At 50.8% G+C, this 24,886-nt stretch overlaps 1 protein-coding gene across 3 annotated transcripts in view; it reads right to left on the reverse strand.

Annotated features, from left to right (window-relative positions):
* Nucleotides 1-2,043: 2,043 nt before the first annotated feature.
* The window catches only part of PTP4A3 (protein tyrosine phosphatase 4A3), a 49,536-nt gene continuing 26,693 nt past the window's right edge, over nt 2,044-24,886 (reverse strand). For 2 of the 3 annotated variants that reach the window (XM_069854738.1, XM_069854735.1), the window contains exons 2-6: nt 12,477-13,258; nt 9,998-10,090; nt 5,083-5,213; nt 4,388-4,462; nt 2,044-3,920 (exon numbers count right to left, since the gene is read on the reverse strand). In XM_069854738.1, the coding sequence (XP_069710839.1) occupies nt 3,803-3,920; nt 4,388-4,462; nt 5,083-5,213; nt 9,998-10,090; nt 12,477-12,581 (522 nt within the window). In that variant the 5' untranslated portion in view covers nt 12,582-13,258 and the 3' untranslated portion in view covers nt 2,044-3,802. Of the gene's footprint in view, nt 3,921-4,387; nt 4,463-5,082; nt 5,214-9,997; nt 10,091-12,476; nt 13,259-13,665; nt 13,851-24,886 lie in introns of those variants that run through there. The other variant, XM_069854736.1, reaches the window with a different exon arrangement.

The following is a 24,886-nucleotide window of genomic DNA, read 5'->3' on the forward strand; positions in this document are numbered from 1 at the left end:
CAAGTCACCTTCCTTCCTATTGCTGCCCCCACCACGCACTCCATCCCAAAGGCAAATATGGAGAACAGAAGGGACAGATAAGCCTCTTAACCAAAATGCAGATAAGGGTACATGTGTGCCACTGGTACGAGAACACAACCAGGAACTCCTGCTCAGATCTATTCCCTAACTTGAGGTTCAGTCATGATTTATTCCTGGGCAAAGCTTACAAGCTCTTGGTTTGATAGTTAGGGCATCTCTGCTTTGCCATCCCTTGGGTCTCCAAAGCTTTTGCTACCAGTTTGGAGCCCTGCTTCTGCAAACTGTGGAAGGATGGAGGGTTTCCATGGATGGGGAAGGGAGGTGGATAGGGACAAGGAGGTATAAAGCCCAGTTTGTGCCTTTGCTTCTGCAGAGAAGGGCAGGATAAGGTGGTTGGTTTGTAGCCAAAGCCATCGGGGCACCTGTTCCCTGTGACATCTGCAAAGAACCAATGGAGACAAATGCGATAAGAGAATCAGCAAATAGATCAGATTTTTAAGGCTCTCCTTTCAATGTCTTGGCATCTGAGGTGAAATGTGAGCCCCCAACCAGCCCAAACCATGAACTCTTTGCCACTTAGGCCTTGGTCTACTGCTATGTGTCTACTGAGCTCCAACTTCAACTCTTCCCTAACTGTTGCAAGATTTTTGTTAGGGATCTGGGCTCTTCCTTGAGATTTCTAACCCCCAAAATGGTTGGAAGATCTCCCCCGGTTTCCCCAGCCTGTTATGTTTCTGTAACACTCTCTAAGCTGAGACATCAAGGAGCTGGTATCTCAGTGGTAGAAGCCCAAGTCCATATCAAGAAACTCCCTAATATTTGTCAATCCAACCTGGAGAAGCCTTGGAATGGATTCAAGCCCTTCATGCAAGAACAGCAGCTCCTGGGCTGCCGAGGTGTCCTCTCCATGGAGCAGCACATGGGAGGTGCCAGCAAGTGCCAGGACAGGGGGGAGACAACCATTCAAAAAGAAAAAAAGATAGGATAATTAGAGCAGCAGGGTTTTGGTTTTCTTTTGCAGTGGTTCACAAAACAAGGGTATGAAGATGTCGCTCTGTCAGCCAGAGGTGCTCAGGATTTGGCCACATAGGACAAGGACTGCTCTTAGACTAGAAGCTCTCTTGTTTTAAAGGTGGTTGGGTTGATGCTACATAAAGTGACGGAGCACTGCAAAGCTTGTCCCCTCCCCGTGTTCTCCTAAAACCAAGCCCACCAAGCTGAGATTTAAGTGTACTCTCATCAGAGCTCAGCACGAAACACTTCCACCATCAAACCCGGCACAGAGGAGGTGGAGAGTTCCTGTGGCCAAAGGAGGCTGAATTCAAGCTCCTCTTTCTCCACTTCAATCCCTACTCAAAAGCATCCTGACCGAAGCCCTGGACTGCTTGCCCTGGGCAATCTGCCTTGTGATGCTCCCATGACTGTGGGTGAGGAAAACATTTCTCCTCCTCTTGACAGGGCACAAAGGTCTCCAGGCCTGCAACGTGGTGGTTCTCGCTGCTTTATCCTAAACTCTTTGCAAGTCGTGGCACAGCCTGCTGAGACAGGGGAGCATATGAGACCACGAGGTCCCCTGGCAAAAAGGGATTGGAGCTGTCCCTGTCACAATGCTCAGCCACCTCCTTACTGCCCCTGGGGATGAAGCAGCACCTATTTTAGCAGCAGGAGGACACAATGGGGCAGGAAGAGGATGGTGACCCACTGAGTGGGATTGCTGCAATACAGGATCAGGCCTTTTTATCAGCCCAGTTTCTCACCCTTCCCAAGCAATGCAGACCTTTCAACCACTGCCACCTTCCCCACAAGGCATAGGAACCAACAGCCTGGAATGGGGCAGGAGAAACTTAAGGGATCAACAGCTGTCCCAGATTGTGGGGGCTTGGACAGGCCTGAGGTGTGTGGCATGACCACTCCAGGGCCATGCGTGGAGGGTCTCCACCTTGCCCAGCACCATGGCCCATCCCATGGGATGGCCATCCCTGCCGTGCAGTGGGCCTGGCTTCCATAGGGAAAGGCTCTGAAAACCGCTCTGAGCTCCTCTGCCCACATGTGGAGGCTAGAAGCCCTCTCCTACCCTTCTGCAGGTACCACAAGTGTCTAACCAGCCTTCCTCACCACTTTTCCCAAGAGATCAACACTCTAAAGCAAATGTCTCTGGATACTGCTTCGGAAGGCACACAAACCTTTGGACATTCCCAACACCGGACACTGAAGGCATCTCAACTTGGGTAGCCTAAAACCACAAGATGCTGGATGACTAGCCCTCCTTGCCCCAACATCTGTGATCCTCTGCAGCTGAGGGGGTGAGCAGCAGTGAACCCAAAGGATATCCAGAGCATCCTTCTGGTCACACGCATGTCCCAGAGGCAGCAGCTGGCAGGTGGCTGTGACCTGGAGCTAGAGATCAGTATGGGGAGCTATGGGTAACCTCCTGGGCTCCACCAGGCAGTGATGGGAGAAACAAAGGTCAGAGGACATGTGGAAGACAAACAGATTTTTTTTTAAGTTTTTTTTTTTCCTTTAATTAGCAAATTTCTTCTTATACTCGTCAAAAGAAAATACCCCCCCATGACCCCTACATGCCCATCGCCCCAGCTGCTGCAAGCGTTCAAAGGCAGAAAGTTGAGAGATGTTTAATGTCCTGGCTCATGGGCAGCTCTGAGTCCACTCTACCAGGGCACGCATTGGGGGTTTTGGGGTGCCAGGCGTCACGTCACAGATGCCACCGGGTGTGGGAAAGGCAGGTGCAAAATTTGCTGCGTGCTCCTGCCAGGAGGACCCAAAATCCCCTAGGAGAGCTGCAGCCCAGCCCCTTGGACAGCAAACGCATCAGTGAGGGACATGGATGTGTCCTGAGATACGCATTGTGTCCCCAGGGCATCACAGCCAGAACTAGGGCTTGTGCCATGGCTCAGTGATGGGGACACCACAGGAGAGAACCCACCACCCTCTGCATTGAATTTGGAAGGTATAAGTAAGAGCACCCCATGCTTTGGGAGACCCAGCGCTGACCATGCACCCTGGCTAAGCTGGGTGCCTCAAAGCCCCACCACGGTCCTGGAGTTTCCCAGTGCCACTGCCTTTGCTGTGGCAAGCCCCCAACAAGACCCACCTGCAGCACCCCAAGTGGCATCAAGGCAACAGGGAGATGGTGAAGTGGCAGAGGGGACAGGAGAAAGGGAATGGTGCTGGGGAGACATAGGTCAACCATTCCTTTGGCCACAAGGTGAGCCCCCTTCACCTCTCCCTGCTATCACCATCTTACCCCCTGAGGCCACTGCACCATCGCCACCTCTGTCCCCACTGCTGCAGCCCTTATTTATAGGGAAGAGGTGGGAAAGGGTTTTTCTGGGAGTGCTGCGGCCCTTCTGTTCCCCATCCATTCTCAGCTGGCACATCACCTGTCTGCATCACCCCAGACCAAGCACCCTCTGCCCATCCCTCTCAGTGCAAAGGGAGGGAAAAGGGAGGAGGTGGAGGAGGAAGGTGATGAAGCAGCATCACGTGAGCTCACTGCCTGCTAATGCCAAGAATCAAAGGGCAGAGCTGCCTTCCCTCCTTGGGACTGTAGCTGGAGAGAGCAGCCTTTTTCGGGAGTCTAGCAAGACAATCGTGCTGTGGATGCTGGAACAAGTTGGTGGAGCTCTATGTTCCCCCACCCCAGCCCTGTCAGTGGGGCGGCACATGGGGTGCATGGGGCTGGGCGAGGAGGTGAGGGGGTGGGATGCGTGTGAGTGCCCGGGTGTCTGTGTGCACAGATTTTGGCAAGAGGTCATTGAGGTTACATGATGCAGCATTTGTTCTTGTGGTTATGAGGGTCCTTAAATCGGAGTCTCTGCTTTGGTCGGTATTTTTCCAAGTACGTCAGCTGCTTGCTGTTGATGGCTCCTCTACGCTTCCTGTGGGGACATGGAAGGGCCAGCTCAGTCAGTGGTGTGGCAGAAGACCCCCCACCCCAAACCCACTCCCGTCAGGATGCTGAATCCCCCTGTCTGGAGAAGGAAGAGATTCGGACCCTGCAGCCTTGTGCATCTCCCAGGGATGGAGACAGGCGCTAACCCCATCAGTTTTTCTTGCTCATCTGCCCTGTGAATCTTAGGACACGGAGAGCCAAGGAAGAAACATATGGGGCTACCTGAAGTGGGGCGCATGCTGAGAAGTCCCCCAAGGATGCTCTCCAGACCCCTACAGCCCTGTTGCAAAGGTGCAGGATGCTTGGTGCGGGCCCCCATTTTCTTCCATGCCAAAAGGAGAGAAAAGCAACCCTAGCACTCTGAAAAAAACAACCTTGGGGCGTGCCAGATCTCTCTGTTCCCTCAGAGTGGGCGTACTTTCTCCCTTAGCACAGAAATGCCGTTCAACTTACTGTCGGATGAACTGGATGGCATCTTCATACTTCATCCCGCTCTCAATCAAGGCTAGTGCGACAAGGACGGGAGCACTGAAAGGCAATGGCAGCAGCGGTCACTCCCCAGCCATGTGGCCAAGAGTCTGAGATCCCATCCTGGGGGATGTAATGGTGATATTGCAGGAAACTGCCTGTGCTGGCTTTCAGTTTGCAATTTCTTGCCATTTGGCTGCAAGTGCCACCCCAAGGAATGTCTGACTTTAAGGGGTAAACATCCCAGGACAGAGCTGGCAGCAGTTTGCTGCTCTTCTAATGAGCACGAGGACTTTGGAGGCAAATCTGTTGGAAAAGTGGATGCAAATACACATGCAAAACCTGACCTGTGGCAGGGGTAACAGCAAAATACAGCAGATCTCAAAAAGCATCAACTCCCAGTTGTAGTGGGAGGCTTTTTGCAATATTTACATGATAAGCTCTTAGCAAAAGCTAAACAGCCAGAGGGCACTGGCAGGACAGCACCGAGCACCCTGGGTCCCTACTCCAGTGTCCAGGATTTGCCTATGGTAAGTGCAGAAGGAGCTCAGGCAGCAGGCCCTCCCATCAATACTCACTCCCACTAAGGTCTCTGCTGCATGCAAAAACCCTGCTCAAAGGGAGACTGGGGAAGGAGGAGAGCAGTCACAGGGTAGACAAGGTACCGGGCTTTGACTCACCGCCCCAGGCCAGCCACGCAGTGCACAGCCACACAGCAGCCAGGGTCTTCGCAGAACTTGGTCTTCAACAAGTTGAGCCAATCTTCCACTATCTTGCTGGGAGGAGGTGCTCCATCATCAAATGGCCAGTCCTGGAACGTTGAGGGGAGAGAAAAACATTGTCACACCCCAGGGTAAACTCAGAGGATAGCTTTTTTTCCCAAGGGCAATGGCATTTCAGACCTCCACAGCAGGGAGGCCAAAGCATGTGCTGGGAATTGGACTCATGGCACAGGTCTGCAAAGATGGAGTGGGTTTTGTGGCATTCTCTGGCACGTAAGAATCCCCTGGATGCTTCAGCTCAGGGTTTGCAACTGGACAACTCCAAGTCCAGGGTCCTCCCATCTTCTAGATAGGTTCTGCTTCCAAAAGTACCTACAATGTGTTCTCTGTTCCCAACTGCCTCCATGGGCCAGGGTGGCCATTGCCTGCCTCCCCCCTGTTCAAACATGTTTAGGGTTTGGCAGTGGCTGTTCAGATGGTCATGTTGAGCTTCAGAGAGCTGCAACTCACATTCTCCTCTCTGCCAGCTCCAGTGTAAAACCCATGCTTGGGAGCGCAAAGCCACTTGGCAGGAAACAAGCAAAGGTGATTTTGAGATGGCTGTAATCTAGGAGCCTGAGACAGTGCCAAAATTCAGCTTGGAGGAGATAGTGAACACACAGCGCCTGAAGGATGCTGTGGAGACTTCCTAACATAGCCCCAAAGAGAGCTGAAGGGAGGGAGGGAGACCTCTCCTAATCACAGAATCATAGAATGGTTTGGGGTGGAAGGGACTTTGAAGACCATCCAGTTCCAGCCCTCCTGCCATGGGCAGGGACACCACCCACTGGATCAGGCTGCTCAAAACCTCATCTGACCTGGCCTTGAACACCTCCAGGGATGGAGCAGCAGTGTCTCACCACTCTCACAGTAAAAAATTTCTTCCTAATATCTGACCTAAATCTCCCCTCTTTCAGCTAAAAACCATTACACCTCATTCTATCACTGCACCCCCTGAAAAACAGGGCCTCCTCAGCTGTCCTGTAGGCCATTTAAACAGCATCTTTCAGAAAAGGCTCTTAAGGGACAAGAAAAAAAGCCCATCTTTTTCTGAGCTTCATCTTCAAGTTGCACAGACTCAACACTGGAGCTTGGTGATGAAGTGGATAAAATGGTTGTTACATTAAGCACCCTCTGGCCCTGGGCTCTGCTATAGGGGAAAATGAACCCCTCCTTGCCTGTGACTACTACAACATCTTGTGGAAGAGAGAGACTGTTTCTCCTCAGGGGCACTGGTCGAGGCTGTATGTCTGTCTCAAAACGGGGAATCCTCTCCCAAAATGGATTAGGCAGAAGGAACATGGTCACTGACTGCACAGCAGTGAGAGATAAAGACAAGCAGGTGAGCATCACTTGGAGGAGATGGGGCATGGTGATCCTGGGTGAGTGGGAAGCACAAGACCATAATCCTCATGTTTGAGGAGTGAGTCACTAAGCTGCTGTGCTAGTCATCCTTGGTGTAAGATAGCAAAAGTAGCTGCTGAGCTTCACTTCAGTCTTTGAACCCCTAATGAGATTTCTGTGTGGCTTTGCTAGGAAAGAAGTGTGCTGGACTTCACGGTACCCTAACGCTCGAGCCAACTCACCCTGTGCCTGTCCTGCAAGATCACCTCCTCCCTGTGACACCTGGAAAGCACTATTTCAGCCACAAGCGCAGGTCACTGGCTTGCACTGGGGACCACACACCATATCACAAAATCATCAGAACAGTCTGGGCTGAAGGAACCTTTAAAGGTCACCTACTTCCATCTTCCCTGCCACAGGCAGGGATATCTTTCACCAGATCAGGTTGCTTAAAGCCCCAACCAGCCTGATTTTGAATACTCCCAATGATGAGGCATTCCCATCTTCTCTGGTCCAAGATCTCATCACCTTTATCATGAAAAAAAATTATTCTTTATGCCCAACTTAAACCTACCCTTGTTCAGCTTAAAACTGTTGTGCTTTGTCCTGTCACTACAGGCCCGGATAAAAACTTTCCCCATCTTTCTTATAACCCCCCTTTATATATGTTGAAAGGCCACAAAAAAGGCCTCCCCAGAGCCTTCTCTTCTCCAGGCTGAACAACCTGTACTCTCTCAGTCTTTCTTCACAGCAGAGGTGCTCCAATTATCAGACCACTATCATGACCTCCTCTGGACCCTCTCCAACAGGTCCATGTCTTCCCTGCGCTGAGGACTACAGACCTCAACACAGGGCTCCAGGTAGGGTCTCACCAGAATGGAGTAGAGGAGCAGAATCACCTCACTCGACCTGCTGGCCATGCTGCACTGGATAGAGCAAATAATAGCACTGGCAAGCGCACATTGCTGTCTCATGTCCCATTTCCCCAAGTCCTCTTCCGCAAGGCTGCTCTCAATCCCTTCATCACCCAGGCTGTACTGATAATGGGGCCTGCCCCGACCCAGGAGCAGGACCTTGCACCTGGCCTTGTTGAACCTCATGAGGTTCTCACAATCTCACTTCTCAGGCCTGTCACAGTCCCTCTGGATGGCATCACTTCCCTCAAGCGTATCAACTGCACCACTCAGCCTGGTGTCATCTTCCACCTTGCTGAGGGTGTACACAATCCCACCACCTATGTCACTGATGAAGACATTAAACAGTATCAGTATATTCAATACAGTATATCCATCCTGCACCATAAAGCTTCCTACAGTAAAACACACACAACACTGGTTCCCTGGCAGGATTTCTTCCCCATCTCTGATCTGCTGGCAGAGCTGCTAAAGCACCAAGTGCTGCCCAGGCAGCATGGCTGTGAGGAGGATTGGCAACTGAGGAGCCACTGGTGAATGTAGCTGCCAAGCAGGCATCCACATCACAAGACACTTGCATCTGGCAAGACTCACTAACCGCTGTCAGCTTTAGATAATTCTCAGGATTCCCCTATGGCATGTGGAGGAGTTAAAAGCAGAGGAGGTGTCCAAAACACCAAGGAAGCACATCCGGGATGGCATCACTGTGGGCATTGTGGCTGCAGATGCCAGCACCCAAGCACTAGAGTCAGGCCTTAGCCAGCTTGTGCCTATTCCCCCCAAAAAAAGGGTAGGATATACAATTATCTGGGCACAGGTTGCTGAGAGAGGTAGTAAATGCCTCATCCATGGAAACATTCAAGGTCAGACTGGATGGGACTCTGAGCAATGTGATCTAGTTGAAGACAGAATGAAAGGAAATGGCTTCAAGTTGTGCCAGGTTTAGATTGGATATTAGGAAAAATTTCTTTATTGAAAGGGTTGGCAAGCATTGGAACAGGCTGCCCAGGGCAATGGTGGAATTACCACCCCGGAGGTATTTGAAAGATGTGCAGATGTGGCACTTAGGACATGGTTTAGCAATGGACTTGACAGTGTTGGGTTTACAGTTGAACTTGATGATCTAAAGGGTCTTTTCCAACCTAAACGATTCTGTGATTCTAAGATGTCCCTGCTCATTGCAGTGGGGGTTGGACTAGATGGCCTTTAAACATACTTTCCAACCCAAACAACTCTGATGGCTCTAGGATTCTATTTTTTATATTTGATATAGGTATACAGAGACATATCTATATGTAGATACATACGATATAGATACCACTTTATACATCTTGATGCCCCCTTCCTGAAAGTGTTCAAGACCAGGCTGGACGGGGCTTTGAGCAGCCTGGTCTGGTGGGAGGTGTCCCTGCCCATGGCAGAGGGCTTGGAACTGGATGATCTTTAAGGTTCCCTCCAACCCAAAACATTCTATGATTCTGTATATATATAGTTTCTATAAAGTTACAGAAACCTGTATCTTCTATAAGAATATTTTGCATAGTTTCTATATCTAGACAATAGATATCTCCCTACATAAAACGTATCCTAGATATAGATATCTCTCTATATAAGACATGTAGAAAGATATGTATATTTTAGATATAGAAACTCAGACAGCTGTCTTTCTCTCTCAGACAGACTCCAGCCAGAACGAGGTAAATGGCAGAATTTGGTCTGTAAGACAGCAAAGAAGATCTCCTACATACAGATCCTATATGTAGAATACCGCTGTCTTTCTCTTTAAGATATATCCTATAGAGACAGAGCATCTATCTCTAGAAAGATCTGCATCTGGAGGGCCTGTATCTAGAGAGAGATAGAATCTGTTATCTTCCAGATCTCAGAGGATCTAGGATATAGCTCCCTCTTTCTAGGATACACATTACACAAAGAGCGCTATATAGAGAGGACCTACACAAAGGACCACCCCAGGAGACAAGACGCACTTCCAAAACCTCCCTAAATGACGAGCAGAGCCTTGCTTTCCAGCTGGAGTTGAACTCCCTGGCAAGGCAATCACGTCTGACATCATCTCCAACTACTTATCAGCCAAGATACAGCCCAGCCAGCTGCCTGCTACATCTCCCTGCCTTTTCCTACTTGCTGCCTGCTCCCTTTCACCCCCAGAGCTGTACTGGCTGGCAGCTGGAAGAGCAAAACACCCGCACTGCCCCAGATAAGATAATGCTGAGGGTAATGGGAACCACACTCATATTCCACAGGGGATCTGGTGGTTTCGTCCCCTGGATGCTTTGAAGTCCAAGCAGCAGGCAGGGAAGGCAGCTGCAGACTCGACCGTATGAGTCACAGTTTCGGGTGCGTAGGCAGCACTTTCTTTTTTTTAAAGCACCAGCCCTACCTCAGCTTCGGGAGCGTGCAGCCTGCCTGCTTCACCTCAAGGATGAAGCTCCTGAGCAAGCATGATGCCCCTTTGGTCTATCTGAAATGCGCAGTGATTAGCAGAGCAAAGGGATGCAAGTATTTAAGCAGGGGAGGGAGCAGTTCCCCCAGCACTCATCCTGTCAATCACCTACCATGACGGTGATGCCATCCTTCTCCAGGGGGGTCTTGTCATAGGTCACTTCACACACTCGCACAACCGTGGTGGCACCATATTTCTTCAGATCCTGGGGAGGGAAAGAGAATGAGGAGTCTAAAAACACCCTGCCAATTGCACTCCAGTTAACTCCAACACATCTGAGCCCTGCTATGACTACATGGACCACAATGGACCTTAAAACAGCACCATGCCCCACTTCTGGACCCTCCTGCGGTTCATCCAGCCTGGGAAGCACAACAAAATGTGAAATCCCAGGGCACCAAAGCTGCGTGGCCATGGTAGGATTTTCACCCAGCACCCTCACAACTCCTTGGACTCACAAGCACTAATGGGGCCGTTTATTTTTATGCCCTAACGGCCACACCAACAGGGTCTTTACATCCCAGGCAAAGAAACATCCCTGATGTGGGCACAGGTCCTCTGAAAGAGAAATTATTTGCGCCCAGCGAGGTCGCAGCTCCTGCTGCAGAAATGCACGGAGGCGGCTGGGAGGATCTTAGCGCACCCAACTGACTGCACTCAGCATCTTGAAGATTGCTCAGGGGCACCTTCTTGACCTCGTTGCCATATCCCGTCATCACTCCAACGCACTGCAAGCTTGGGCATGGGACTTGGGCTGTTTCCAGCATGGCTTATCACCCGTTGTGCAGACTGCCCCTGGATTATGTGCCGGTGTACCAGCCCTGCTGGGTGTTGCATGAAATCTTACCCTTCAATGATCCATCTCCTTCCTTCCCTGCGTGTGCTTGCCACACTACAGCAAACCCCTGCATGCTCAGCAGCTTAGCCAAAACTTGAAGAGGCTGGAGGAAAGGAGACTCTTTCCACCTTCTCATTCCATCACCATGTATGTGGTGTGCAGGGCAGGCCACCCCCAAATCCCGATCCCCTTCCTGTAGCTCTCTGAGCTGCTGGTGCTCACATGTGTTTCTTTGGGTGCGTACTGGAGGGATTTGCTTAAGCTCAGAGGATGCACATCAGAACTCAGTGGGGTTTAGATCTAAGGCAAAACCCTTTCGTCAGGCTCACATGCAGTCCCAGTTCCCCCTGTGAATGCAGTAACCATAGAATCATAGAATCAAAGAATACCCAGGTTGGAAAAGACCCACCGGATCATTGAGTCCAACCGTTCCTATCAAACACTAAACCATGCACCTCAGCGCCTCGTCCACCCATCCCATAAACACCTCCAGGGAAGGTGACTCAACCATCTCCCTGGGCAGTCTGTTCCACAGCTCCAGTGACCCTTTCCATGAAAAATTTTTTCCTAATGACCAACCTAAACCTCCCCTGGTGGAGCTTGAGGCCATTCCCTCTTGTCCTGTCCCCTGTCACTTGGGAGAAGAGGCCAGCACCCTCCTCTCTACAACCTCCTTTCAGGTAGTTATAGAGAGCAATGAGGTCTCCCCTCAGCCTCCTCTTCTCCAGGCTAAACAACCCCAGCTCTCTCAGCCGCTCCTCATAAGGCCTGTTCTCCAGCCCCTCACCAGCTTCATTGCTCTTCTCTGGACTCGCTCCAGAGCCTCAACATCCTTCTTGTGGTGAGGGGCCCAGAACTGAACACAGTACTCGAGGAGCGGTCTCACCAGTGCCGAGTACAGAGGGAGAATAACCTCCCTGGACCTGCTGGTCACGCTGTTTCTGATCCAAGCCAAGATGCCATTGGCCTTCTTGGCCACCTGGGCACACTGCTGGCTCATGTTCAGTCACTGTCAACCAACACCCCCAGGTCCCTCTCCTCCAGGCAGCTTTCTAGACAGACTTCTCCTAGTCTGTAGCACTGCATAGGGTTGTTGTGCCCCAAGTGCAGGACCCGGCATTTGGCCTTGTTAAACCTCAAACATCCCAAAACAACTCCTTGTAAGCAGATGTTGCTTGTGCTGGGTTGAATGAATTTGTAGGATGCAGTGTTTCCCCCAGGCACTGAAGAAAAGAACAAGTAAAAGCCTTTTGCCCCAGACCGTGGACACATATCCATCAGTCTCTACCTAACATCCATCTGCTGCCAGAGCCAGAGGCACATGACCAGCACCAAGCCTTCCAGCTCCTTCTGCATGGGCCAATACACCTTGGGCAGTGGAAAGATGCTGGGATATTTGGGATAAGAAGTCCTTACTGAGGTGCTGGGAGATGCAGGGGAAATTGTGTGTATCACTGCAAAGCCCCATGAGGTAATGGACTGGTGGAGCTGGCAGGGGATACAACAGGGATGGAGAAACTCTGCTACGTCCCTGCCATGCCTAAACACCACACTTGAGGTCCTCCAAAATGTCACGCCCTAAGAAGCCAGCAGTGATCTGACCTACCATGCCAGGAAGGCACTGGGGTCATGGTACCACAGTGGATGTGCCGCTGCCTCATCCTATGGACGCTTGATCCCTGTTGCATCTCAACATTACCTTTTAGCCCCAAAATGTGTAGCTCGGCTCTGGTCCCCAGCTTCCCATCCTTACCTCCAAGAAGGTGCTGAGCGTGGCGTTGGTGGGGTTGTGGGTGATCAGGAACCTCATGTTTTTGTAGCAGACCTCCACCGGCGCAGGGCGGTTCATCCGAGCCATGGTGGGACGGGAGGAGGGTGAGGTGGTGCTGGCAGTGGTGGGGGAAAACCCAAGAAAAGCGTGGTGTGGAGGGCAAAAAAAACAACCCCAACCACCCCTCTGCACTTAAAAATAAAAATAAAACAGGATCGAGAACTCAATATACAGACGTTGTGCAAATAATCCCAGCTCCTGGGAGCGTGCCGGCTTCCTTGACACACTGCAAGCCCCTCAAGGAGAAAGCCAGATGGGAAAAAAAATATTAATGATAATAATAATAATAATTAAAAAAAAAATCCCTTTGCTGTAGTGTTGGCGTCCTTGGTGTGTGTGCGATGGCGAGCGGCTGCCGCCTCCGGTGCCGCGTGCTCCCTGGCGCTCTAGAAAGGCCTCTGCATATGGGGGTGTGGCGGTGGCGGGAGGGTGACCCCCGTCACGTTACCCCATCAGGGTATGTGGAGTACTTGGGGGCGGCACGGGGGGCCGGGAGCCTACGGGGCTGCGTCGGCGGCGTCCGGCAGCGGTCCCTCGCTGGGGCGATCCATGCACAGGAGCCTTGAATGGTTGAGTCGGAGGGTTGGGATGCTGGGCAAGACGAGGAGAGGTGGCTGGGCACTGCTTTAGGGCGCGGGTTGCCAGGAGCTGCGGGGCTCAGAGCTGCTCCTCAGCACCTCCATAAATCCCAGCGGAGAGCGAGGCTGTAGGGATGGGAAAGGAAAACATGGTGATGAGAGTGTCCTCCCCAGGCTGGCTCTAAGGAAGCCCAAGGCCAGTGCAGGGCAGAAGGTACAACACGATGCCCCTGGAGGCACCAGCACCCACCACATTCCGCAGGAGCATCCCTGACAATGCTCAGATTTGAAGGAGAGAGTAGATATTGAGGTGATATTTCAAGAAAAAGCTGAAATATCACCTGAAAAGCTGAAACGGCACTGGAAAATGGGAGGAGACAAAACTCTCATATCCCCTGCTAAAGGGAAAAGAACGTGGCAGGGAAAAGGGTTTACACTCACACCACCCAACATCAACACCCAGCTGGTGTATTTAAGCACCTGAGCTATGCAAGGTGACCCCCCTGAGCCCATACTGTCCCCCCAGACCTCACCTTTGCATCCCTGAAACGCACGGCGAATATTTTCACCCCGAATGCAGTGCTCTGCCTGAAACCAGCTGCTGCTGCCCCTAATCGGCCACATGCTCCTGGCACTGCTCGAGCGGCTAATGTCCACAAAATGCACCTCTAATGCTCTTAGGCAAACTAAGCCGCCCGCAAATGAGCTTTCCCAGGGAGGGGGGGAGCAGAGGAGAAGGCTGCGGGTGCACCGTTTTGCCAGCATGGGTGATGGATGTGTCCCCTTGCTCGCTCATCTGCACCCCCATCATTGCCAGCACATCACTCCCTACAAAACACCCTGGCCTCGCCACCTAGGGCATCTTTGCCTTCAAGGATGGCAATGGGAAGAATTAAAAAAGAAAATCAATTTCCACTGTGGAAAAGTCAAAACTCAAGAGAGGATGGGCCCAGAGGGGAAGTGAGTGTGCAGACAGCCCTGCTCGGAGTCAAGGGAAACCCAGTGCTTCCCAGGGTCATTACCCGCTGGACTCTTGTTTTGAAGCCGGTCCCTTCCCCAGGTCAGCGGCTGCTTAGCGCCGCGTGGCTGGAGCCTCAAAATAGACCATAAGCACATAAGTAACCCAAGCCAGGCTGGCATGCACCCCTTCGCCTCTCCTCCTGATGCCCCAGCACACAGAAACTTTCCCCTCTGGGCTGTTTTACCTCGCTGCTATGAGATAACATGAGAGGAGTGAGGTGTGCTGAACACCAACCAGCTCAAAACACCGTCTGGCTGTGGTTGCCAGGCTCGTCCATGACTGAGCACGATTTAGAACCTGCCTGCCAGCTGCTTCTTCACCAGTGGTCCCCCACCTATCACTCCTCCTCCTGGACAGGCTAAAATAAATACAACAAAAGCCTCATGGGTCGAGATACGGACAGAGATCACTCAGGAATTGCTGTCATGGGCGAAACAGACTTGACTTGAGGAAAACTAATTTAATTCACTACCAATCAAATCAGAGTAGGATAATGAAAACTAAAACTAAATTTTAAAACACCTTTCCCCTCCCTCCTCCCTTCTTCACAGGCTTAACTTCACTCCCAATTTTCTCTACTTCCTCCTGCCAAGCAGCACAGGGGGACGGGGAATGGGGGTTGTAGTCAGTTCACCACACCTGCTGTTCCTTCCTCCTCAGGGGAAGGACTCCTCATACTCTTCCTTGCTCCAGCATGAGGTCTCTCCCACAGGAGACAGTCCTCCATGAGCTTCTCCAATCTGAATCCTTCCCAAGGGGTACAGTTCTTCACAAACTGTTCCAGCATGGGTCCCTTCCATGGGGTGTAATCCTTCAGGAACAGACTGCTCCTGCATGGGCCTCTGTGGGGTCACAGGTCCTGCCAGGAGCCTGCTCCAGCATGGACTTCCCATGAGGTCACAGCCTCCTGTGGGCATCCACCTACTCTCGTGTGAGGTCCTCCATGGCTTGCAAGTGGATATCTGCTCCACCATCAACCTCCATGGGCTGCAGGGGGACATTGCCTTACCATGGTCTCTTCCACAGCCTGCAGGGGAATCTTTGCTCTGGTGCCTAAAGTACCTCTTTCCCCTCATTCCTCACTGACATCGGTGTCCACAGAGATGTCTCTCTCATATATTCTCACTCCTCTCTCTGGCATGCAATTGCTCTTCAACAGTAACTTCTTCAACCTTCTGACATCCAAGAAGCACTACAACAATTACTGATGGGCTCAGCCTTGGCCAGTGGTGGATCCGTCTTGGAGTCGGTGGCATTGGCTCTAATGCACACAGGGGAAGCTTCTAGCAGCTTCTCATAGAAGACAGCCCTGTAGCCCCTGTTACCAAAACCTTGCCATGCAAACCAAATACAAAATCAAATAGCAAAGGGGAAAAAATATCCAGGTGAGGTGGTAGGGGGAAGCAGGGCTGCTCGCCTAAACATGCCCAGCTTGGCTGCTAAAACCAAGTACTTTCCCGCTGGCATGGCACTAAGGACCACTCAAATGGAGGAAAGTGGAAATGGCCCCAGATCATCCCATTGCAACCCCAGTTTCACTGAAACAAAGGACCCAAGGATTCTCTGCTTTTTCTTTTAATGCTTCAGCTCTTGGCTCTTTCAGCTTCTACTGCATTTAACCATGTCTCGCCTTCTGTCTCTCCAGGCTTAATGCAGTAGCATGAGAGGTGCCTGCCCTGCACAAGGAAAAGCAGCAAAAAATAACTTTTCCCCACCCCAAACAACCTCATTCTCTGTTTTAACTGGCCGCAGGGTTGTGTTAATACAAACCGTGCTCACAATTATCCGTGTCCCGGATTAAACCCGCTCGCTGAGCAACCCCGCAGGACCAGGAGCTGCTGTAACCACTAACACCATCGCATGCTGGCAGTGTAAGCTTGCTGCCCATCACCATCCAACACACAGTTCATGCTCCATCTGTGCTCTGGATACCATGTAATTTTTTATTGGCTTGGGTGTAGCCGCTGCCAGTAACAGAGGTTCACAGGGAACTGCTTGCATACGAGAACAGCGAGTGCTCCTTTCCCACAAAGTTTCCTCTCCAGTGGAAGCGTTTCAAGTATTTTGGCAATTGCATCTCCCGGCAATTCAGCCCCAAAGCCCATAAATCCCTAATGGATATTGAATAGCAAATTATCCCCAGCTCTACAGGCTGCGATGCTGATCACCATATTAAGCGTGGTAGAACAACGGGTATTTCAGCTAATATAAATAACCTGTCAAGTGAATAAATATCCTTCTGACTTGAGTGCTATGGAAGATCTGTAGGAAGAACATGAGGATGCAGTACAGAAACCCTGGATGAGGATGCTCACCACAGATGAGTGGAGGAGCCAGGTGCCCTGCTGCCATTGTCCCCCTGATGTACCCAAGGCTGGGGTAGGACAGGGACCACCAACCTGCAACATACCTACCACTGCCAACCCTATATCTGCAAGCTCATCTTAAAGCTTCATCAGTGATGTTAGCCTCTTAATTTCTACAAGCATCCTCATCCAGGTTGCCCAGAGAAGTTGTTGATGCCCCATCCCTGGAGGTGTTCAAGGTCAGGTTAGACAAAGTTTTGATCAACCTGATGCAGTGGGAGGTGTCCCTGCCCATGGCAGGGGGGTTGGAACTGGATGATTTTTAAGGTCACTTCCAACCCAAACCATTTTATGATTCTATGATCTATTTTCCAGCTGGAGCCATATGACACGGTGGGCTTGTTCCTCGCAAAGCCCCCGAATACCACACATACCGTGTGAGCCACAACGATGCTATTCACCAAAATTGTGGAAGTTTATGGTTCTTCCGCAAGAACTTTTACAGCAAGAGGCTGGTAAGGATCTAGGGTGAACACACTCTGATGTGGCAAGAATGGAGGATGCTGTTCTAGGGGATGGTGAAGACTGAACCACCACCTCCCTGCCTACACCCCGAAGCGGGAGGGATCATAGGGCTCTCCTAATTATTCCTAAGCAATACAGCACCCCCATTACGCATACTTTGGCCTCTCAACTGTTTAGGGACATATCCTGCAACAGCAGAGATGGAGCTGTTCTTCCTCCCAGCACTGTGATGCAAAATAAAGCCAGGGCTGCCTTGTTGCAGCTAACGAAAGGGCTTATCTGGACCAGTGAGCAGATGCCAGACGTGATGGCTATGCTGCTGGTACTCCAGCTGATGGGATGCAGCTGCTGAAGTCAGGTTTTCCTAAGCGCAGCAACTCCCCAAGCAAAGGAAAAGGAAGCTCTGCAGAGCCACACTGTCGCTCCACGTGGGCTTCAGCAGCGGGACTTGGAACAAAGGCTCTTACCCAAACAATATATACCTCACCCGTGTATAAATATAGCTATCTCCCGAGTGAGCACATCTCACGTTCAAAGTTCACCTTCTGAAAAATCTAGCAAAACACCCATCTGTGTTACATTTGTTTGACCTTTCTCCTAGTTTCAGCCCACACTGCAAGACATCAACTTGCCTTTTCCCTTTGTGGCTAATTAAGTCCTACTCTCCCTGTTCCCAATCCCACTTCCATAATGAGTATTCCCATCACCCTGAAAACTGCATGCAAGTTTCTGAGTAGTCCTGGTTATTCCCATGTAGGAGCTTTGAATCCATCTACCACTGCCTTGTGTGACCACAGTGAGCAGGTCTATAGTGCTTGGTCATAGGGAGACCTACCAGCAGCAGCACCACCGCCACTAGTGCCACCACTGTCACGAGAACCACCCTTGTAACCACCGCCATCAATATCACCACTCTCAGAAGCACCAGTAGCACCACCACTGCCACTAGCACCAGCAGGACCATCATAGTCACCACCAGCACCACCAGCACTACCAGTACCATTGCCAGGGAGGACACACCCCAGGACACAAAGAACCATAATGCTATCCCCAGCCTATGACTGCAGCCGGGTCCAACTGGAGGAAAACCAACACACTGAGATTTCCTCTGGTTGCATTCGCATGGAAGGAAACAGGAAAGATACGGGAGGAGAGCAACGGAAACAAAACACCCTACAGAAGCTGGCATCTGGGGGGCAGAGATGTAAGCAGTCAACGGCACATCCTGCTTCAGGTGCAGGATGGGAAAAAGCAGACGAGAATGTCCCAGGAAAGCCGTGGTGGGCACTGTGGGGAGGCGATGGCAGTTGTGGGGTACTTGCCACCAGGACCAGAGCAGTGCCTGGCACCATCTGCCAGGGAAGCACTGCAAGGTGTTTCCTCCAAGGGGTTATTTTTCTGTTTGCTTCTTTTGCCACAGGGGATGTTTTCTAAACAAAACAGCAAAAAGGAGGATTAAAATCACAGGGCGTCAGAGGGAGACCGCTGGGGAGCAATCAGCAGCACACCAAAACACACACCTGCAAGATAAACCAGGTCATGCATCTTCCTCCACATCCTTTTCAGTGCATGGTAAATGCTGGCTCACATGTAGATTCGCAAAACAGAGCTGCGTGGCCCCTGCTTTTACAGCCCTGGGCAGCTTTAAGGAGTTTTGTGATTAGACAGTGGGGAAATAAACAGGCATGAGTTGGCATGGAGATTTGCAAGCAGGAGGCACTTGGGAGACCAGGACAGAGGGAGGAATGGGGAAGAAGACACAGCTAGCCAAACAGATAAAAAGAAGAGCATATTCTTCCCAGCGCTGTGCAAGCTGGGAATGCACCAGAGACCGTGGTAAACACGATCAACCTCCTTTTATCTTTAATTTGCACCTTTTTTCTTTGAAGAGAGGCTGAGGTATGGCATGGAAAGAGCCTAAAATGGCCCTTTGGGAGTTGTTTTTCTGTCTGGCCTGCTTTGGTGACGGTCCTCAGCCCCGAAGGGACATGGACCCCATGCTGATGTGAGGATGCCCACAATCCCTCTCCCATCCAGTGTGTGCGGGGCAATGCTCCAGAGGAAACATAAAATGCTCCAGGCACCCCTTGAAGAACTTCAGCAGGGTTTTCCCCCTACATACAATGCCCCCACAAGCAGCTCAAATTTGGGATATGCACAGATGCCATTGTTTTACTGAATTTGTTCTTGCACCACAAGAGATTTAGCCACGGGGAGAAGCTCATAATAAACACGAAAAGGCACCAAAGGTTCAGTGCTGAGAGGAAAAGGACCCCCTTTACCAGCTGAATGCAGCCCCCCTACTGACCCCAGCAGCGAATGACTCACGGGCAGCCAGATCTTGGGTTTATAAACTGGGATATCCCCTCTGCTGCCTTCCTCCAGCAGCAGCGAGGAGCTCTCAGCCATGGAACCAATTTCCTGGCTTAGATTTGAAGGGAAAGGAGGAAAAAAAAAAATAGGCGTGTGGAAGAGAAGCCAATTCCACTGGGAAAAGTAATAGCAGCCTTCAGGCTGGCTGCCTCCCAGATCTGCAGAGGGTGCGCCCTGGAGGGATTTTTTGAGGGGGGCGAAAGGCTCAGTCGCTTGGACACAACCAGCCCCCATGCTCTGCTGTCCAAAGCACAGGGAAGTCAGGAACCACAAATACCAGGGTCAGCTCTCCCCTATCCTTCAGGGATTTCTTTTGGCCAGAGGAATCAGGATAAAATAAGCAGCTCTGCCTCTGATGCGCCATTTCCAGGCTTCCCAAGAGCACCTTTGGTAAGAAAAAAATCCAAAGCAGCATCCTCTCCCCAAAACATATGTAGAGGGGCAAACCAACCCCAGTGGTCCCCGCCGACAACTGCCACCACCACGTACTGTTCCCACCCTGAATCTCCAGTGTGGCTGAACATCTGGCTCATCTTTTCTTGTGGTTTCTTGAAGCATTCTAAGCGAATATAATGCTCGTGGCAGGTGTCTCAATGGAAAAATGCAGAAGGGGACAATGCTTCTTATGGGGAAAACACCAGGAGTGCGAGCAGTATCAGCCACCCAGGAAGTGCATGGGACTGGTGTGACCTCCCATTCATAGAATCATTAAGGTTGGAAAAGACCTCTAAGATCATCCAGTCGAACTGTCAGCCCAACACCACCATCCGTACTAAATAAACCATGTTCCAAACTGAGATATCTACCCATTTTTTGAACACCTCCAGGGAAGGAGACTCAACCACTTCCCTGCGCAGCCTGTTCCAATTCTTCACCACTCTTTCAGTAAAGAGATTTTTCCTTATATCCAGTGTATACCTCCCCTGGTTGAACTTGAGGCCATTTCCTCTTGCTCTATTGCTAGCTACCTGGAGAAAAGACCCGCACCCACTGCATTACAACCTCCTTTCAGGTAGTTGCAGAGGGCAATAAGGTCTCCCTTCAGCCTCCTCTTCTCCAGACTAAACAACCCCAGTTCCCTCAGCTGCTCCTCATAACACCTCTGCTCCAGACCCTTCACGAGCTTTGTTGTCCTTCTCTGGACACACTCCAGTACCTCGATGTCCTTCTTGTACTGAGGTATATAAAATACAATTTGAGCCTGTGCCGGGGAGGCTGGTTTTGGGAGAGATGCAACCTGTATTTACTTTTTCCACTGCCTATGCCAGCACTTGTGTTTCTGGTCCCTAACTTTCAACCGCCCTGTTTTCTACCAGATCTTTGCTACTTGGCATGTGCCACATCAGTAGTGGCATCCTGATGTGAAGATATCCCTGTGTCGTCTGGTCCTACCTCCTCATCAACCCAACAGCAGCCCTGACCAAAGGGCACTGGCAGCCCTTTCTGTGTCACTGGCACATCTTGCACAACCTCCAACGCCAACTGGCTGCGGTGGCTTTGATGGATGTTTGCTGATGAAGAATGGGCTCTAGGGGACTCAATCTACCTAAAGGGTGGATTTCGACCTGCTGATAGTGTTGAAATAGTGCTCCACATCATGCTGGGTATGGCAAAACAGGAGAGAAAAAATGTGCTCTGCCTGCGATGAGCTTCATGGAAAGGTCTCTGGTGGCACCAAGCTATAGCCAGCACTGACCAGGAAGCCCAGCTCTGGAGAAGGTAGCTCTTCCAAGTCACTGGCATCAGACTGAGATGATGTTTGTGAGTCCTTGAGCTTCCTCTGCCATCCAGACCCTGTACTGTCAGGGGCTGTCATCTCAAATCATCTCACCCTTGCTCCCAAGTACTGGATCTACACATTTCATCCCATGGAGACTGGGTCAGACATACCATGGTCCTACAACTACCTGAAAGGAGGTTGTAGCAAGCTGGATGCTGCTCTTCTCCCAAGTGAAAAGTGATAGTATGAGAGGAAATGACCTCAAGTTGTGCCGGGGAGGTTTAGATTGGATATTAGAAAAGATTTCTTTAATGAAAGAGTGTTGAAGCGTTGGGACAGGCTTCCCAGAGAAGTGGTGGAGTCTCCTTCCCCAGAGGTGCTCAAAAAGCATGTAGATGTGACACTTTAGGACATTGTTTAGTACGCATGGTGGTGTTGGGCTGACAGTTGGAGTTGATGACCTTAGAGGTCTTTTCTAATCTTAATGATTCCACGATTCTATAGTATCATGACAGGCTGCTGGAACACCAGCTCTCTCCCTTGTGGTGGACACCAAAGCACTTCTAAAGGCAGCCACCAACCCAAAGGGACTGTGCTGCATGGAAAACCCAGTGATGGCTCCTCCTCACCCACAACAACCCTGACAGCTGCCACCCCTCAGCAGAAACCACTCTTTGAACACAGCCCTCCCAGGGCTGTCACCTTTCCAGCCAGGATGTGGGACAGATTCTGTATGCAGGTAATAAGTGCTCCCCCCTAGGGCCACTAATAACATGGAGAGGGAAACATGCTGGGTGTCAGCCAGAGTAATTAAAAGCTGTGTAGCAAGTGAAGTGAGATGGGAAAATGCCCTGCTATTGTGTGGGATGCTGCATGGTCCCATAGTGCCCAGGCATGTTGCAGACCCCCAGCACACCAAGCTCCTAGCTCATCCCACTGAGCTCAGATCCTACAGAGGAGGTTTTCCTTGCAACCCCCTTCCAAAAACCTCCCTAAGTCCAGCAAACAGCCACGGCACAGCTCCCTGGCTGCTGCAGGACCACTTCTCTGCAATTGCAGCATGTCAGCAAAGCTCTAGGGACAAAGCTAGGTACCTCTGAGATGCCAGTTTGGATGCATGACTGCTGGCACGGCCTGATTCTTATTCCCTCCCATCCCCTCTATGGTCTGAGCTGCTGCTGCTCTTGTGCAAAAACCCAGTGCCAAGGGACACTGTACTGGCGGTTGCTGAGGTGCAGACCTTGTAGAGCAAATAAAGGTGGTTTTCTTTCAAATAAAAGATCAAAGGGGATGAAATGCCAATAGCCACAGCCGCTCTTGATGCTGGTGGGACGTCAGTGTCTCCACATGATGTTCAGAGCCTGCCTGGTGTGTAAAGCATTGCCCCTTGTCCTCAGCCTGATTCACAGCCTGGCAATATGGGAGATGTAGGTCCAAACTCAAAGGAGGAGAAGGGAGGATTAAGCGCCGCTTTGGAGGAAGGAGATTAAGCCTGCGCAGTGCTCAGATTGCTCAGGGTCTGCAAACTAGGGAGCTCCTGAAACTCAGAGCCCCCTGGAAATGCATCTTGCAGCTGGGTTCGCAGGGATATAAAAAGGCAAGGAAGCAGCTGCAGCTTTTCCCCCAGCTCAGGGATCTGTGGCCACTGGGGACTTGGAGAGAGATGGGTTTGATGGACAGACTATTTGATGGATATAGAACTGTCTGCATGGCAATTGCATCCAGAGATCAGCAGTCAATAGCTCAATGTCCACATGCAGACCAGTAAGAAGTAGTGTTGGCCAGGAGTCCGTATTAGGTTCAATATCTTTACAAATGAGATAGACAGCGGGATTAAGCACACCCTCAGCAACTTCACAGAAGACGCCAAGCTCAGTGGAGCAGTTGAAAAGCTGGGGATGCCATCCAGAGGGACCTAGTCAGGCTTGAGGAATGGTCCCATAAGAACCTCATGAAGTTCAGCATGGCCAAGTGCAAGGTCCTGCACCTGCATCAGGACAATCCCCATTATCATGAATGGGCTGAATGGAATTTCCCTGAGGAAAAGGTCGTGGGGATATTGGTGGATGAAAAATGGGACATTAGCTGGCAATGGGCGCTTGCAGCCCTGAAAACCAATTGCATCCTGGGCTGCATAAGAAGCAGCATGGCCTCCAGGTCAAGTGAGGGGATTCTGCCCCTCTACTTCATTCTTGTGAAACCCCTCTTGGAGCACTTACGTCCAGCTCTGGGGTCTGCAGCAGAAGAAAGAAATGGACCTATTCGAGAGAGTCCAGAGGAGGGCCACAAGGTCAGACAGCTGGAAAATCTCTGCTGTGAAGAAAGACTGAGAGAGTTGTGCTTGTTCAGCCTGGAGAAGAAAAGGTTTTGGGGAAATCTTATGGTGGCCTTTCAATATATATAAAGAGGGCTTATAAGAAAGATGGAGAAAGAGCTTTTGCTAGGGCCTGTGGTGATAGGATACCAGGCGATGGTTTTATGTTTAAAGAGTGTAGGTTTATATTGTACATAAGGAAGAAATTTATTATGGTAAGAGTGGTGAGACACTGGAACAGAATGCCCAGAGAGCTGTGGATGCACCATCCCTGAAGTGTTCCAGGTCAGGCTAGAAGAGGCTTTTAAGCAACCTGGTCTAGTGGGAGGTGTCCCTGACTGTGGCAGGGGGGCTGGATTAGATGGCCTTTAAAGGTCCTTTCCCTCCCAAACCATTCTCTGCTTCTATGCCCGATGGCCAGGGTGGCTGGGTGGTACCATGGCCCTCCCCAGGGTTCTCCATGTCAGCTTTCACTCACCTCTCAACTTGCTTCTTCACTGAGTAGGGGCCAAACAGGATTCAAGATTAACCAAGGGATTAAAAAACCTCACTGGAACAGGACTCTCTGACAATTAGGAAAATGGGCTGAAAACTCTTTAGGAACGGAGTCCTGCAAGGCTGCAGCTTGGGACATGGTCTCAGACTATAAAAATGGGCTCCTGTACTGCAATCATACAAGCATAGAATACCAGACTGGAAGGGACCTCAAGGATCATCTGGTCCAAACTTTCTTGGCAAAAGCAGAGTCTAGACAAGATGGCCCAGCACCCTGTCCAGATCAATCTTAAGTGCCCAGTTTTGGGGAAATCAAGCTGGTCTTGGAATCAAGCTGGTCTCCTTCTGGGCTGTAAACCAGAAGGAGAAAGTAGCTCCACACAAACAAGTTTTAAATCACACCCTCACACTGCAGTGATGCTCTGGCACGCCAAGGCTGCTCCCGGCAGCTGTTTGAGGGAAAATCAGCTAAGAAAAGGAACTGATGGCAACTACAGGTAGCTTTTGATACACACGATAAGCAGAATCAGCTAACCAGATCCCTGTCAGTCACAGGATTTCCAGCAGTGGTTTTATAAAACACAGCAAACGCCCTGGCAACTCAGGAAGAGAAACTGCAATGATTTGCATAAGCAAAAAGACTGTCATAGAATCATAGAATCACCAGGTTGGAAGACACCCACTGGATCATTGAGTCCAACCATTCCTATCAAATACTAAACCATGCCCCTCAGCACCTCATCCACCAGTGCCTTAAACACCTCCAGGGAACATGACTCAACCATCTCCCTGGGCAGCCTGTTCCAGTGACCCTTTCTGTGAAATTTTTTTTCTAATGTTCAGCCTAAACCTCCCCTGGCAGAGCTTGAGGCCATTCCCTCTCATCCTGTCCCCTGTCACCTGGGAGAAGAGGCCAGCACCCTCCTCTCCACAACTCCCTCCATAACTGTCCTGAGGAAGAGATGTCAGAGCTGCCTCAGGATGCAGCTACTCACTTCTC

This window comes from Phaenicophaeus curvirostris, chromosome 3 (genome assembly GCF_032191515.1).
Source record: "Phaenicophaeus curvirostris isolate KB17595 chromosome 3, BPBGC_Pcur_1.0, whole genome shotgun sequence".
NCBI lineage: Eukaryota > Metazoa > Chordata > Aves > Cuculiformes > Cuculidae > Phaenicophaeus > Phaenicophaeus curvirostris.